At 48.0% G+C, this 15,618-nt stretch overlaps 1 protein-coding gene and 1 pseudogene across 1 annotated transcript; one reads left to right on the top strand and one right to left on the bottom strand.

Annotated features, from left to right (window-relative positions):
* The first annotated feature begins 245 nt into the window (after window positions 1-245).
* Window positions 246-2,451, top strand: LOC136451250 (putative B3 domain-containing protein Os03g0621600). The gene is made up of 4 exons (XM_066451970.1): window positions 246-389; window positions 1,088-1,472; window positions 1,560-1,747; window positions 2,209-2,451. Exons 1-4 carry the CDS (start codon window positions 246-248, stop codon window positions 2,449-2,451), a joined length of 960 nt encoding a protein of 319 aa, XP_066308067.1.
* A 7,647-nt stretch (window positions 2,452-10,098) lies between these two features.
* LOC136451241 (UDP-glycosyltransferase 92A1-like) lies at window positions 10,099-11,499 on the bottom strand (annotated as a pseudogene).
* Between the last annotated feature and the right edge of the window lie 4,119 nt (window positions 11,500-15,618).

Here is a 15,618-nt window from a genome sequence, read left to right as displayed (position 1 = left end):
CGGCGTCTCCGTTCTCGGTTCTTCAATCAGGTGATTCAGGCTGGTCTCTTTTACGGTTCAAAGGCGCGTGTTAGTGATCATCAAAGCTCGGGCTTGGCACCAGAGCAAGCTGCAGGTACTCCGTATTTCTTCCTTCCGTAGCTTGGGTTTCCCAAGATGATCAAAGATTATCATTCATCAGTTTTATCTTCCGTAGCTTGCGATTAAGTAGTACTTCTCCAACTTCTTTCGTTCTGTTCTCTGGCATGTCCTCGGCATGCTTCAGTGTGGTAAAGATGAGAAAGCCTGGTAAGAGCAGGGAGAGCAATGCATATTTCTATCCGGGTCACAAGGATGAGAAGGACAAGTATTTCTTCAAGGTTCTGGTTGGTGATTTTCGTGAACGATTGGTAAGTTTTCTAGTCCGTCCACTGTGTTCAGTGTGACTTTTGCTGTGGCCAGTGGCTCAGAAGTGGAGATATTGTGTTAGCAATTATATCAACCCCCGTCTCTGTTCATTTGCCCCAAAAGTTTTGGCTCCAAAACCAACCCAGAAACCTGAATGGAAAGATCTGGCCTCTTGTAGATGCAAATTGAAACCCAAGATATATGTGCCGTGTTATTGTTCTGAAGATATGCTAAAATATTGTTCATTTGTAATCAATGCTAGATTTTGACAGAAATGCTTGTGCAACCTGAGAATATTTATTGGCTCTAACATGTTGGACGTATTAATATAGTTAAAACAGTGATAAACTTAGCCCTTGTTTAGTTCCACCCCAACTTCCAAAAAGTTGCTACAGTATCTGTCACATCGAATGTTTGCGGCCCGTGCATGGAGCATTAAATATAGACGAAAAGAAAAACTAATTGCACAGTTTGGTGGGAAATTGCGAGACGAACGTTTTGAGCCTAATTAGTCCATGTTTGAACACTATTTGCCAAATAAAAACGAACGTGCTACAGTAGCCCCAAAATCCAAATTCCTACAACTAAACACAGCCTTAGACCTTATCTGTTTTGATGTCTGGAATGAAATCGTTGCACTATCAGCCAACTTCTTGAATTGAAGATATATATAAGAGCTTGTTCCGTGTAATTGCTGCAGGCCATACCTGACAAATTCGAGCAACATTTGAGAGGGCTAATAGCAAACAGTGTTAAGCTAGAATCACGCTGTGGACACACTTTTGATGTTGAAGTAGCTAAGAATCTGGGCAAAGTAGTCCTTCAAACGGGATGGAAGGAGTTTGTTACTGCCCATGACTTGAACATGGGGGACTTCTTGGTTTTCATGTACGACGGGACTTCTCGATTGAAGGTTTTCATATTTGATCTTAGTTGTTGCGAGAAAGTGCCGCCATGCCTTGTCAAGAGAAATCATATCTGCGGCAGAGAAACAAGGGAAATGCACATTGAAATTTCAAGCAGTTGTGGAGATCTTCCCATGAATGTCACCGCTAGTTCATCAACCTCCCTATCTGACTCATCAGGTTATGAGTCACCAAGTTGAACCAACTTGACTAGGATTTACTTTACAGATCATGACCACACATTTCTTTCTCTTTGTTTCTGTGTAGGAGAGTCTATATGTCCAGAAGATCAGAAATCACATTATGTTCCAGGTTACATCCTCCCACAGGGAACCTGTCTCACCGGTGTGCAGATGAAGAAACTGAAAGAGAGAGTCGGAGCTAGTAGTTCTACTATCCCCATCTATGGATGCATCATGAAGAAGAGCAATGTTCATGGAAAATCTCAGGTTATGGTGAGCTTGGAAACTTTATTCTTGGATTGATATTCTAGTGCAATTATGCTTCATTTTGAAAGCATGTTGTTGTAGAACAGGCGTTCCCCAGCTTTATGAGGGAGCGAGCTTCTACGATTTCAGAAACAGGGATAGGGGAACTGAAGTACCAGTGGGAGGAGTGGACTTCTTAGCAATCACCATCTTTTTCCTACAAAGCCATAGCCCAGCAAATCCCTTGCAAGCAAAATTAAACCACATAATCCTTCTCCCCTTTTCCTTGGCCAGGTCAATATGGCATTGAATAAAATCAGAAGATCAAGTAGAAAAAATATATAATTTTTAAGATTCAATTTTTTAATCTTTGAAGTACTACTAGCTCTACACAAATTGCCTTGAAGAAATAATTTAAAATCTTGATGCAAGTACTTCCAGCTTGATCTATTTTTCAGTTAACTTTTACACTTTCCTACTGCAATCAGGACATACCAAGAGTATATGCTGATGTATATCTACCATTTGAGGACCAAACACTGATGCTTCAATGCCGTGGCAAGAGTTGGGAAGTGCGGTGTGTGATTAAGAAGGCCAGAGTCAAAAGGCTTATGAAAGGGTGGAAACAGTTTACTTGTGACAACAAGTTGCGGCTGGGAGATCTCTGCCTCTTTGAGCTACTTGAAAATACGAAGTACACGATGAATGTGCATGTCATTCGTGCAAAATGAAATTTGGCAAACAGTTAACACTGTTGGTTCCAGCTTTTGCAATATGTTGGTAGCAGTGATATTAGGTTTGAGCGCCTAGCTTACCCTGCTGATATCATATGGCTTGTCCATCCCCTGACTGGGCAATTGGTTAGCTCATGTTCTGCCTAAGTTCAGACTGTTTCCCTTGTAATCCATCTATGTTTGTGTTTCGGTTGTGATGTAATTAGCTACTGCAACGTCAAGCCATGACGTTTCACTTGTAATCCATCTATGTTTTTCTTTCTGCTTTGATGCAATTAGCTACTGCAACGTCAAGATATGAGCTTGCTTGTGAAAGATACAAAATTTCTCCATATCACTCAAAGTTAACTTGGGCGCATTTATTTCCAGTCTCATAATCTTTTCTCCGCAAACACAAGAGATGTGCCGCTTAAAATCATGGTATGCAGAAAGATTGAGTGTTCACAGATATTACGCCATTTTATGTTACAAAGAGCTCATATGGTGCACACATTACACACACGGACCCTGCTCCTTTCGCCCTCACGGATTGCAGCACGAGGAGATCGCCAACAAGGAGTTCATGATCCATGTCGTTGCTCCGGTGAGGCCGCCGGCAAGAAACAAGGACCTCGCCATCGCCACCTTCGACCCCTTGCCCGGTAATGCTCTCGATTTCGGGGCGGTGAGGGCAATTCTTAGAGACTTTCTGCAGCTTGAGAGGGTCTTGCTGTCCTTGACATCCAGTTATCTCATTTGGGGACAACCTCATCCTTGAAAGCCCACATGTCTTTGACAATATCACCATCTCCTTGAAAGCCCCCATATCTTTTTCTTTTTATGAAAACCATCGCACTCCTAATGAAAATGGCGCGGACATGGCGCTCAGGCGCCCAACAATACGAAGTTACAAACTTGACACGGATGGTAATGGCATCGCTCTGTTTCATTGCAGGTGCATGGTGTTGGAATGATCTCCCAGCCAATAAGCCCAACGGCCTATTGGGCCTTGGTCACGCGCCCTGATCGGAGGCGCCCAACCCTACATGGTTGGTGGGCCCCGTCGCACTACGCTATATAAAGTGGTGGGGGCCAGCGGCTCATCGCACGAGGTTTGCTGTGAGCCACTCTGCCCCACCAACAAACCCTAAGTCCGATCTCAACAGGGTGCGCAGCCAGCGACGGGAAGCCGCCACCGTCATCACCGTCGGCCTCACCGCGCCGCCCCGCTCCGACGACAGCAACTACACCGACATCTTCCCCAACCATCGCTGCCCGTGCGCAGACTGCATCGATGAACCTGATGGAGGCCACTGGATCTTCCACCCCTGCGGTCTCAGGTTCGAACCCCCTATCTATCTATCTCTATGTCTCCATCTCTCTGTCTAGATGTACTAGGGCTTATTTAGGATCAACTGGTTACCTAGAAGTCCCTCGGTTCTACCCTAGATCGATCATATGGTTTTAACATTGGTACCAGAGCCAGTTTTATTCTAGGGTTTTTAGATCTAGAACGGGTAAATGATTAGAAAAGAAGGGGGCTTCGGCCGACAAAGGGTTCGGATGAACACTAACCCTAACAGGGTTAAGAAAATCAGAAAAGAAAAGGGTTCGGTTGAACCCTAACCCTAACTGGGTTAAAGAAAGAAGAAGGGCTCGGTTTCACGTTTAAACCAAACCTTAAAACACGAAATCAATTTGGGAAAAGAAACAGTGAAACCCCATCCCCAAACCCTAACCCTAATCTCCAAATCGGATGAAATCCGAGCATAAGAACCAAAGAAACCGAAAGGGGAAGAGGGGGAAGGGGGTGGCTTACCTCGCCGCCATGCAGCGTTGCTGTCACGTCGACGCGCGGGGAAAAGAAAGGGCCTGGCCGAGGGGCACAGCTCGCCGGGATCCGGCCACTAGGGGCGTCCGCGGCCAGGCCAGCTCGACGGTGGCATGCTCACCCGCTAGGGGAGCGCGCACACCTGGCGAGGGGGCCGGCGACGGCGCCAGGGCTCCACCGATTCGCCGCTTGAGTCGCTCGGTGCTGCTGTGGCTGCGCTGAGGAAAGAGAGAAAGAGGGCAGGGAAGACAGAGAGTGGAGAAGGCCGAATGGCACTAGGGTTCGAGGGCGCCGTGGCGGTCGCCGGTTTTGATCCTGCGATGCGCGCGGACGGCCGTCGGATTGGCGCGGACGACCGAGATTGATCGGGCCATTTTCGCAGCCCAGGCGGGCGCATGCGGCAACACGGCTTTGGTGGCCCAGGCCCTGGTTGCGGCCTGGGTGCGGCCGGGTGTCGCGAAGAGGTGGTGGGCCGGGCTATTTTGCCGGCCAGGCCGAATGATCAGTACTGTTTGAGTCAATTTTGTTTTTTCCTTTTCCAGTAAAAATTTTTATTTTCTGGAAAATGGAAATTGGCTAAAAAGAAAATAGAAAAGAGGATTTTCCTGTGGGTAAAATTCAAGAAAATGAGTTCATTTTTTCCGCTGCGTATTTAAAGATGTAATTTTCATTATTAAATTCGAACCAACGGGAGAATTTAATTTTAAAAATGGATATGTTTTAAATTGATTATAATATTGTTGTTATTCTAACCAACAGTTGATTAATGGCAATATTATGATGTTTTGTCTTGTATTAATTCTATTTCTGCCCAACTGATGATGTAGAATTAGTGTAGAGAACAATTGTATGTTTTAATTTTAACCAACGTTGAAAATAAGGCATGCGATTGTTATTGTTATTATTTGTGTTCTCACACTATTTGAATTGTGTTTTCAGGCGATTACAACTTGATGAGTTGTATTAAAGAGATCCCCACTCTAAAAGGGGATAACTACATTGAATGGAAGAAAAAGATCGACTTGGCCTTCATATTGGCTGAGGTGGAACTGGGTAGTCACCACACCGTGTCCTAAAGAACCTGTGGCACCGGTGAGGGAGACTGATGAGACTGATGCTGCATGGCAGAACAGAGAGCGGGACTTTGCTCCCGTAAAGATGTCTTTTGACCTTAACATAGAAAGTGGGTCACAGCCAATAAGAAATGTTTGGCTATGATAAAGAATACAATTGAGCCTGCAATAGTGGGCTCAATTCCAGACTGTGACACGGTCACAGAGTACCTAGAAAGAATAAAGAGTCAGTTCACTGGCTCTTCAAAGACATATGCAACCCAGCTGATCAAGCAGCTGGTCACAGAAAGGTACTCTGGTGGCGGCAGTGGCATTAGAGAGCACATACTGAGAATGAGCAATTTGGTATCTAAGCTCAAACCAATGGATTTGGCTCTCAAGGATGAGTTTCTTATTATTTGATTTTTGCTTCTTTGCCAAAAGAATTTGACACTTTTTGTTGTTAATTACAACATACAGCTCGAGAAATAGGATTTAGAAAAGCTCATAGCCATGTGTGTGCAGGAGGAGGAAAGAATAAAAGTTTCACAGGGTGGTACTAGTCAACTACCTAAAAGATAATAAGAAAAAGAACTATAATAACAGCTCTTGCTCCAAGTCATCTGAAAAGGGTCCCATACAACAGTCTCAGAACAAGCAATTCTCAGTGGATAAAGACCAGTGTCTCTATTGTAAGAAGATGGGACATTATAAGAAGAATTGTCCCGATTTCCTAAAGATGATTATGAAAAATAAAGGTGAGAACATTATTACGTTCGTAAATGAATCCGTGTATGTCAAGTTTTCAAAATCTACTTGGTGGATTGATTCATGTGCAACTATTCATGTTGCTAATTCTTTACAGGGATTCCAGTTCGATGAGAACTTTGCAAAGAAGCGAAAGTTTCATTAAAGTCGCAAATGGAGTACAAGCAGATGTTGAGGCCGTTGGCGATCTTCCGCTAGAGCTTGCTGATGGCTTCATACTTTTTCTTAGAGATGTTCTTTATGTACCTTCTTTGCAAAGAAACTTGATTAGTGTATCAAAGTTGGACCATGATGGTTATGATTGCCATTTTGGAAATGGCAAATGTCAGATATTGTTTAATAATAGATGTATTGGTCTTGCCTTCTGACAAGACGAGCTTTATTTGTTATCACTTCAGTGAAAATGTAAATTCCATATGTGATGTGAATGAGAATGTATCCTCATCAAACAATGCAAACAGAAAACGAAAGAGAGCTCATGATGCGTTGTCGAAATTATGGCACTGTCGTTTAGGCCATATTTCGAGGAGGAGAATAGAAAGACTAGTTAAGAATGATATTCTTCCTCCATTAGAGCTCTCAGATTTAGAACAATGTAGAGATTGCATAAAAGGAAAGTATGTAAAGAAAATTAAGAAAGATGCCAAACGAAGCACAGGAATTCTACAGATTATTCACACAGACATCTGTGGTCCCTTTCCTGTAAAGGGTGTGGATGGTTTTGATTCATTCATAACATTCACAGATGATTACTCCCGTTATGGCTACATTTATCCAATCAAAGAAAGAACAGAAGCATGGGATAAATTTAAGATATTTAAGGCAGAAGTTGAAAATCAACACGATTTAAAGATAAAGATAGTCAGGTCTGACCGTGGTGGGGAGTACTACGGTTGGCATACCCCATATGGCCAAGTTCTTGGACCTTTTGCAAGGTTCTTACAGGAGAATGGCATAGTAGTCCCAGTATTCCTACACCGGACGAACCTCAGTAGTAATGGAGTAGCTGAAAGGCGTAATCGTACCCTGATGGATATGGTGCGTAGTATGATAAGTTACTCCACTTTACCGATGAGTCTGTGGATGGAGGCGTTAAAACCGCACATTCATATTCTCAATAGAGTACCAAGTAAGTCGGTGCCCAAAACACCGTATGAGTTGTAGGACAGGAAGAGTACCCTCACTTAACCACTTGCGTGTGTGGGGGAGCCCTGCTGAGGCTAAAGTTTTTAACCCTAAACATTGGGAAGCTAGATCCCAAAATAGTGAGGTTACCATTTCATTGGCTACCCTAGAAAAGTCAAAAGATTTTCGTTTCTACTGTCCAGATAGACATACAAAGTTTAGTGGAAATAAGACATGCTTGTCTTCCTAGAGGATGAAATGATAAGGGGGAGCATAGGTAGCTTCGAGAAATTGACCTTGAAGAGAAGCGGGTGTATGCACCCACTCCGATAATTCATGAGCCCATTTTTCTCACTACCTGCTATTGCTGCACCGACAGTACAAGACACTGTGGTGCCAGCACCTGTTGTTATCCCGCCTGTGGCAACAATGAATGATGATGAGGAACCTGTTCTTCAGGATCCTATAGAACCTATTGCCACACATGAGGGGGAAGCAACAACAGCCTCAAACAGAAAATGTGCCAAATGAGGAGGCCCCTAGAAGGTCTCAAAGAGTTAGAAAATCAACTATTCCTGCTGATTATGAAGTGTACAACATTGAGGAATTTCAAATGGAGGATGATCCCACCTCATTTGAAGAAGCCATGAAAAGTGATCATTCATCAAAGTGGCTTGAGGCCATGGAAGATGAAATGAAATCAATGAATGCAAATAAAGTTTGAGATTTGGAGATAATTCCTAAAGGAGCCAAAACAGTAGGCTGTAAATGGGTCTACAAAACAAAACTTGACTCTCAAGGGAATATAGAGAGATATAAAGCCCGACTTGTGGCAAAATGCTTTACACAAAGAGAAGGAATTGATTATAATGAGACCTTTTCTCCAGTCTCATGTAAGGATTCCTTCAGAATCATAATGGCATTAGTGGCACATTACGATTTAGAATTACATCAGATGGATGTAAAGATGACATTTCTCAACGGAGACTTAGAGGAAAATGTTTACATGGCACAACCGAAAGGTTTTGTCATGGAAGAAAAGAACGAATGGGATGCCGCCTAAAGAAATCCATTTATGGATTAAAACAAGCTTTAAGACAGTGGTACTTGAAGTTTGATCAGACAATAAAAAATTTTGGGTTTAAAGATAATGTTGAGGACAATTGTGTCTACGCAAAGTTTAAGAATGGGAAGTTTATCTTCCTTGTCCTATATGTGGATGATATCTTACTTGCTAGTAGTGATGTCAGTCTACTACTAGAGACAAAGAAGTTTTTGTCCTCAAAATTGATATGAAAGATCTTGGTGAAGCTTCGTTCGTTCTAGGGATCGAGATTCACTTGAGATAGAAGAAAAGGGATATTAGGACTGTCACAAAAAGCATACATAGAAAAAGTCTTAAAGAAATTCAGTATGCACAAATGTAGTCTCTCACCTGCTCCTATAGTCAAGGGCGACAGATATGGGGATTTTCAATGCCCCAGGAACCAATATGAGATCGATCAAATGAAAGTGGTTCTATATGCTTCAGCTGTCGAAAGCTTGCAATATGCTCAAGTGTGCACGCGCCCTGACTTGGCATTTGTTATCGGGTTACTTGGCAGATTCCAGAGCAATCCTGGAATAGAACACTGGAAATTGGTAAAGAAAGTCTTACGTTATTTGCAAGGAATGAAAGGCCTCATGATGACGTATAGAAGATCTGATTCACTCCATATAGTGGGATATTCAGATTCTGATTATGCGGGAGATAATAGAAAATCCACAGTCTGGATATGTATTCACTCTCGCAGGGGGAGCTATTTCATGAAAAGCTCAAAGCAAACCGTCACTACATCGTCCACAATGTATGCCGAGTTTGTAGCGTGTTATGAGGCAACGGGGCAGGTGAACTGGCTAAAGAAGTTCATACCCGGTTTGAAGGTGGTTGACGACATCAATAGACCACTGAAGTTATACTGCGATAATAATCCAGCAGTACAGTATGCTCACAATAATAGGTCAAGTGGTGCTGCCAAACACATTGACATAAAGTATTATGTTGTGAAGGATAGAGTCCGGGATCAAATGATAAGTCTTGAGCATATAAGTACCGAAAAGATGCTCGCACATTCGCTTACAAAAGGCTTACCACCCAACGTGTTCAGAGAACATGTAGCCGGCATGGGTTTAAGGGAAAACCTATAATTCCTGAACTATAAAAGGCACAAAAGTTAAAGTATCTATTTTAGATCAGAGACGTGCATTGTAGCTGTTAAATCTATCGGCAATTGACCATGACGATGAAACATGCTCTATGCATCATCTGTGAAGAAATGAGAAAGGAGAAGAGGATTGAAGTTTAAAGTTTAAAGATAAAAGTAATAGTGTGAGATCAAGGAGGAGAATATTGGAATGATCTCCCAGCCAATAAGCCCAACGGCCTATTGGGCCTTGGTCACGCGCCCTGATCGGGGGCGCCCAACCCTACATGGTTGGTGGGCCCCTGTCGCACTGGGCTATATAAAGTGGTGGGGGCCGGCGGCTCATCGCACGAGGTTCACCGTGAGCCACTCTGCCCCACCAACAAACCCGAAGTCCGATCTCAACAGGGTGCGCAGCCAGCGACGGGAAGCCGCCACCGTCATCACCGTCGGCCTCACCGCGCTGCCCCGCTCCGACGACGACAACTACACCGACATCTTCCCCGACCATCGCTGCCCGTGCGCAAACTGTATCGACGAACCTGATGGAGGCCACTGGATCTTCCACCCCTGCGGTCTCAGGTTCGAACCCCCTATCTATCTATCTCTATATCTCCATCTCTCTGTCTAGATGTACTAAGGTTTATTTAGGATCAACTGGTTACCTAGAAGTCCCTCGGTTCTACCCTAGATCGATCCTATGGTTTTAACACATGGCTCTTAAGAACTCGTGCAGCACCGTCGTAGACGATCCCTCGTCCTACCGCCAGGCACTCGTCAACGCCACCTGGACCTCCTTGACCCGCCGCCTCATGGCTGCCGACTCCACAGTGTCCCCCATCACCGTCTCCATGGCCTCGGCCACCTTGGACCTCTCCACGGCTGAGCTCTCTAGGTTCCCACGCGCCACCTCCGCGCACACCCCCCACTCCTCTGCCAGCATCCACGCGTTGTAGAACTGCTCCGTAGCTATGGGCCACCCGAGGATGGGCACGCCGTGCTTTAGGCTCTCCAGCACCGAGTTCCACCCGCAGTGGCTGAGGAACGCGCCCGTGTCGGCGTGCGCTAGGATCCGCACCTGCGGCGCCCACCCGAGCACGACGAGGCCTCTCTTCTCGGCGTGCGCCCGTGCCTCGAACCCCTCGGGCAGCCACTCATCGCGGAATGCGCCGGCGACGTTGAACCCCACTGGCGGCCGGATCGCCCAGACGAACGGCCGGCAGGTGCTTTCCAGGGCTGCGGCGAGCTCCGTCATCTGCTTGGCTTGTATGGTGTTCTGTGACCCAAAAGAGATGTACAAGACGGATGACTGAGAATGCATGTCTAGCCACTGTAGAACGCTGTCGTCGGTCTCGTCTATGCTCGAGTCGTTGTCGCAGCGGACGAGAGGGCCGATGGGCTAGACCGGAGCCTTGCCGGTAGCACGGCGCATCATTGTCAGCCCCGTGCTCTCGAACTCCTCGACGGTGTTGGCGAGCACCACGTCCGTGTGATACCTGTGCCGTATGGCCCGCTGGTAGAACGCCGTCCACCGGTCGCTCAACTCGGCGTGGAGGAGGAAGACGGGCGACAGCTGCGACCGGTGGAGTGCCACGTCCGGGTACTCCGGCAGGCGGAGCAAGTCGTCGGAGCTGAAGGGCAGCACTGGCATGTGGTTCCACAGGGCGCGAAAGATGGCTGTGCCGAACGCGCCGCAGGAGACGAAGACCGCGTGCGCGCACCCGTGCCGCTGCGCGACGTCCACCGTCCACGCGACGAACACGTCGGCGACGATGCAGATGTCCGCCTCGTCACCGCTCTGTCCACGGAGGCCCGAGATGTAGTCGTCGAAGGCGGGCTCCAGGGACTCGAAGGCCTCGAAGAGCGTGACGAACGATGGCACCGGGAGGCAGCTGGTTGACTCTTAGCCGACGGGCAGGCCGTGGTCGGCCGGGACGAACGACGAGGAGGAGCGTAGGGCAGCGACGTTGCCTAGAGTGGAAACGAGCGTGATGGCGGCGTCCGAGAGCTCACGGGCGAGGAGGCGGGCGATGGTGAGGAAGCTGGCGTGGTGGCCCTGACCAGGGAAGGGAAAGAGCACGACGTGTTTGGTTCTCGAGGTGGCCATGGATGGGAGATGCGGCTGAGGCCGTCCTTCCACGCCAGCGATCCCGATTGGACAGGACGAACGCCATCGAGCAGCGAGGACCGAGGAAGTTCCTCATCCAGAGGACGACTCTTCCGCTTTGGAGGGGTATGAAGGATTACCATTCATTCACGGGGGAATTCCACGTGGGTCATTATAAAAGATAAAGATTGTAATGCCCTGTGTCTCTGAAAAAGCTTTACGGTCTTCAGCGTCACTGCTCCAACTTTTTCGTACCCTCCATGTCACTTCCGTCAGTTTGGGCTCTAACGCCGTCAATCTGTAGGTGTGAAAAGACGAAAATACCCTTAAGTCTAAATATGTCATTAAATTTTTTTGAGCATCTAAACGACTTAAAATGAAAAAACTCAAAACTAAAAAGTTGTAGATCTCGTCGAGATCTATAATTTTCATATAAAAATTATTTTTATTTAATTCCGCAAAAAAATAATATAATTTTTCTAAGATATATTAATAATATCAAATCATATTTTTTTTACGGAATTAAATGAAAATAATTTTTATATAAAAATTATAGATCTCGACGAGATCTACAACTTTCTATTTTTGAGTTTTTTCATTTGAAGTCGTTAAGATGCTCAAAAAAATTAATGACATATTTAAACTTAAGTGTATTTTCGTCTTTTCACATCTGTAGTTTGACGATGTTAGAGCCCAAATTAACGGAAGTGGCATGAATGACACGAAAAAGTTGGAGCAGTGGCGCTGAAGACCGCTGAACTTTTCTAGGGGCACACAAGGAGTTACGATCTTTTATAATGGCACACAAGAAATTCTCTCTTCATTCATTTCTTTTTAATCGGCTTCTTTCAATGAAAAAGTCATTTAACCTCGTGGGCTAAGATCTGTAGGCTCGTCCTTCTATTGGCATTTCTACTGACTTGCTGGACCAGACTCGCTGAAAGGCCTTCGGAACTCCAACTCCAACCACTGAATTTCTAGGCCCATACCAGAGTGCGGACGAGCTGCGTTCACAGGGTCCGGCATGACCGACTCCAGACTCTTGACGGCCAATTTATATAATTTTTGGGTCCGTTCGGCCAATCCCAAGGGCTTGTTACCTTTCTTCGAGGAAAAACAATGGACTGAAAACCGATCAAGACTCGAACATAGGTCGGGATGCCCGCGGCGCTTGTGCGTCCAAGTACTGGCCGCTAGTGGACCTATCCCTTTCCACCCCTCGCTCTAAGGGTGTCCTGGAGCGGCTGTGAACCCGTCGGCGGGCCAGCCTTCGAACTCCTGGTCCTAAATGGGCCGTATGAGCGTTTTCAGCTCCGTATCCCTCCTTACCTGCGACGGTTCTTGGCCCATCGACCGAGTGAACCGTCATCCGGCATGTCCTTCGAGGGCGCGGCTAGATATAGAGTGCGCACGATCTTCGGAGGGAGATGACGTGATGCAGCGCAGCGGGCGCGTGAACCTTGGCGGACGGTTCACCTTCTCACCCCGCTCTGTCCTATAAATAGCGGCCTCCCCTTCACGTTTCTGCACACCAAAACCACAACCTTACCTTCTTCGTTTCTCCACCGTCGCCGTTCGGATCTGTCGTGCTCGCTAATCCGCCACCGGAGCCCTAGATCTATAGCTTCCGCTTCTCCGCCGCCGCCTTTGTTTCTCCGCAGCCGCCTCCATCCTCCATGGATTCGTGGTACCGCTCCAATGTTACCCATGCGCGCATGGAGGGCCTCGTCAAGCGTGGTCTTCTCTACGGGAGGACCGATGCGGCGGAGTGGCTTGTGCCTGACCGTGAGGATGCGCCGGCACCGCTCGATGGCTATGTCATCTCCTTCGCGCCCTTCCATGAGCACGAACTCATGGTTCCTCCCCACCCGTTCTTTTGGGGTCTGTTGCACCACTATCAGATTGAGCTACAGCACTTGAACCCCAACGGGATCTAGCACATCGCGGCCTTCATCGCGATGTGCGAGGGGTACCTGGGGATCGAGCCCACTTCGAGCTGTGGAGATATTTCTTCTTCATCTCCTTGATCAAGAAGAAGGAGAGAGGCCGGGAGACCCTGGTGCCCATGGGATGCGCGGGCATCCACCTCTGGGTACATGCCCTGCCAGCTCTCTAGATCCAACATGGAGTGGCACTCATATTGGTTCTACCTGAAGAACGACCCTTCCGCTCCCTTGCCGGTCTTCTTCGGGCGCCTGGTCGAAGAGGTACCACCATCATGGCTGTGGGGGCCACCCGTCAAGGAGAAGAAGAGGATGTGCGACCTCCTTTAGGCCATCATGTTCCTGAAGACCCACAGCCTCTCACTATATGGGATGACGCTCGACGCGTAGCTCATCGAGTCGATGCTTGCCCAGGGGCTGCTCCACGACAGCGAGGTCACGCAGCGCATCAAGGAGGCCACGGGGGAGGCCGACGCCGTGTTCCCAATCCCAGGGCATCCCGTGATGCGGCTGGACACGGGCTTCATCGAGCTACCTGTGGGGTTAGCCTTTCGGGATTCTATCGTGCCACCGCCAGAGCACGCAGCTGTGAGGGCGGCGAACCGTGCCACGGATGAACAAAGGAAGAAGAAGGACAACAAGGAGAAGAAACGGTAGTCGAAGCAGTGAGCGAAGCTGCAGCGAGAGAAGCGGTGTCAAGGTTCATCGGAAGAAGAGGAGGAAGAAGAAGAGGAGGAGGAAGATGACGGCTCCAGGTCACCCATCCCGTGGGATGATCTAGCCACCAAGGAAGAGGACCCACGAAGAGTTTTCCTAGACTTCTGTCAGCAGTTTTTGGGATCCCATGGGATCTCAGGACGCGCGCATGTGCCCTAGAAGTTTCCCACGAAGATCTCTTTTAGGTCCGCCCAACTTTAGATTCGGTTGGGCAGAAGGTGTTTCAACCACATTCGTGCCGAATCGGCCAGGAACAATGGAAGGTTGCGGATAATGAAATTATCACTATCCGCTCCACCGGCTTGATAGGCAAGTTGATAATCCTCGAGCCATAGTCTGAGGTTTGTTTCTCCAAAGTATTTTGGGATGTTGGTCGGTGGTCGGTACCGCGGTGAGAAGACAGCATTGAGGATGTGTCAGCCAAAGGCCTGAGGTCCCGGCAAGTCGGGGCTTAGGCTTTGGTCCTCCCCGCTGTCGTAGTGTTCGTCACGACGAGGGTGGTAGCCACGGCTAGCCTCCTCCCTCTCATCACCATGGGCACGCCTGCGGACATCAAGGGTGTTGTAGTGTCATGGTAAAGGCCGAGATGCTCATGCACCGGGGCCGCGACGTGAGGCCTGTCGCCTCGCTGCGCCTGGTGGACCGACATGTCCCTATCGGGTCACTCTAAGGGCATGCGCTAGCTAGCGTCGAGCTTGCATCATTAGGACAACGAGCTCTCGGCCTGCTACGCTGCCACATGCTCGAGTAGCATGCGAATCTCATGATGGGCAGCGATGTTCTAGCTTGCCCGGGTGAAGTGTGGGAGGGCTTCGTCGTCCTCGATGATTCTTTGGTTCACGTCGCGGGCCATGGCGCGTGCACACCCACCATCTTCGCGGCGCTCGATCTCTCGCTCGAGCTCCGCGTGTTCCTGCTCAAGCTAGAGTCATGCTTCTTCGAGCTCTTGGTGCCATGCCCTTAGCTGCTCTACCCGCGGGTGAGGTAGGGCCCCTGCATCCCCCTCAACCTCCTCGTCGAGGTCGTCTATTAGGGTAGCCCCTCGCAGATGCTTTCGATGTATCCCTCAGGGGTTCCTTCCATGAAACATTCTTGCGAGGGGTGATGGCTTCCCCTGTTAGAGTCAGAGTCAGAGGGCGACTCTGATTCTCCCGCAAGGTCATGGAAAGATTCTATGATGTATTTGGCCATCCACACAAACTCATTGTTCATAGGGGTGGGGGTGTGTGCTGCGCCACAAGGTGGCCAACGATCTCTGCGATGTTGCACAGACCAAACAGGAGCGCAATCGGGACACTCCGGATGACGTATTCCAGGGAGAGCGGCTCTCCTTCGGCAAGCTACGTCATGATGTTGGTGAACGAGAAGGTGAGGCGGTGTAGGTCCTCCCAGGATGGTCAGGGTCCCAGGAAAGCGCCAAGCTAGCGCTCTAGCCTCCCATAATCGAAGCCGAGGAGCT

Source organism: Miscanthus floridulus, chromosome 1, assembly GCF_019320115.1.
Source record: "Miscanthus floridulus cultivar M001 chromosome 1, ASM1932011v1, whole genome shotgun sequence".
Lineage (NCBI taxonomy): Eukaryota > Viridiplantae > Streptophyta > Magnoliopsida > Poales > Poaceae > Miscanthus > Miscanthus floridulus.
Note: the sequence above shows the minus strand (reverse complement) of the source record. Positions and strands in the feature narration are given on the sequence as shown.

Bases quoted from the DNA above. Each gene is read 5' to 3' on its own strand.
- LOC136451250 (XM_066451970.1), top strand. From the start codon at position 246: ATGTCCTCGGCATGCTTCAGTGTGGTAAAGATGAGAAAGCCTGGTAAG. The intron at 390-1,087 runs GTAAGTTTTCTA...TAATTGCTGCAG, and splicing joins GTGATTTTCGTGAACGATTG to GCCATACCTGACAAATTCGA. The intron at 1,748-2,208 runs GTGAGCTTGGAA...TACTGCAATCAG, and splicing joins ATGGAAAATCTCAGGTTATG to GACATACCAAGAGTATATGC.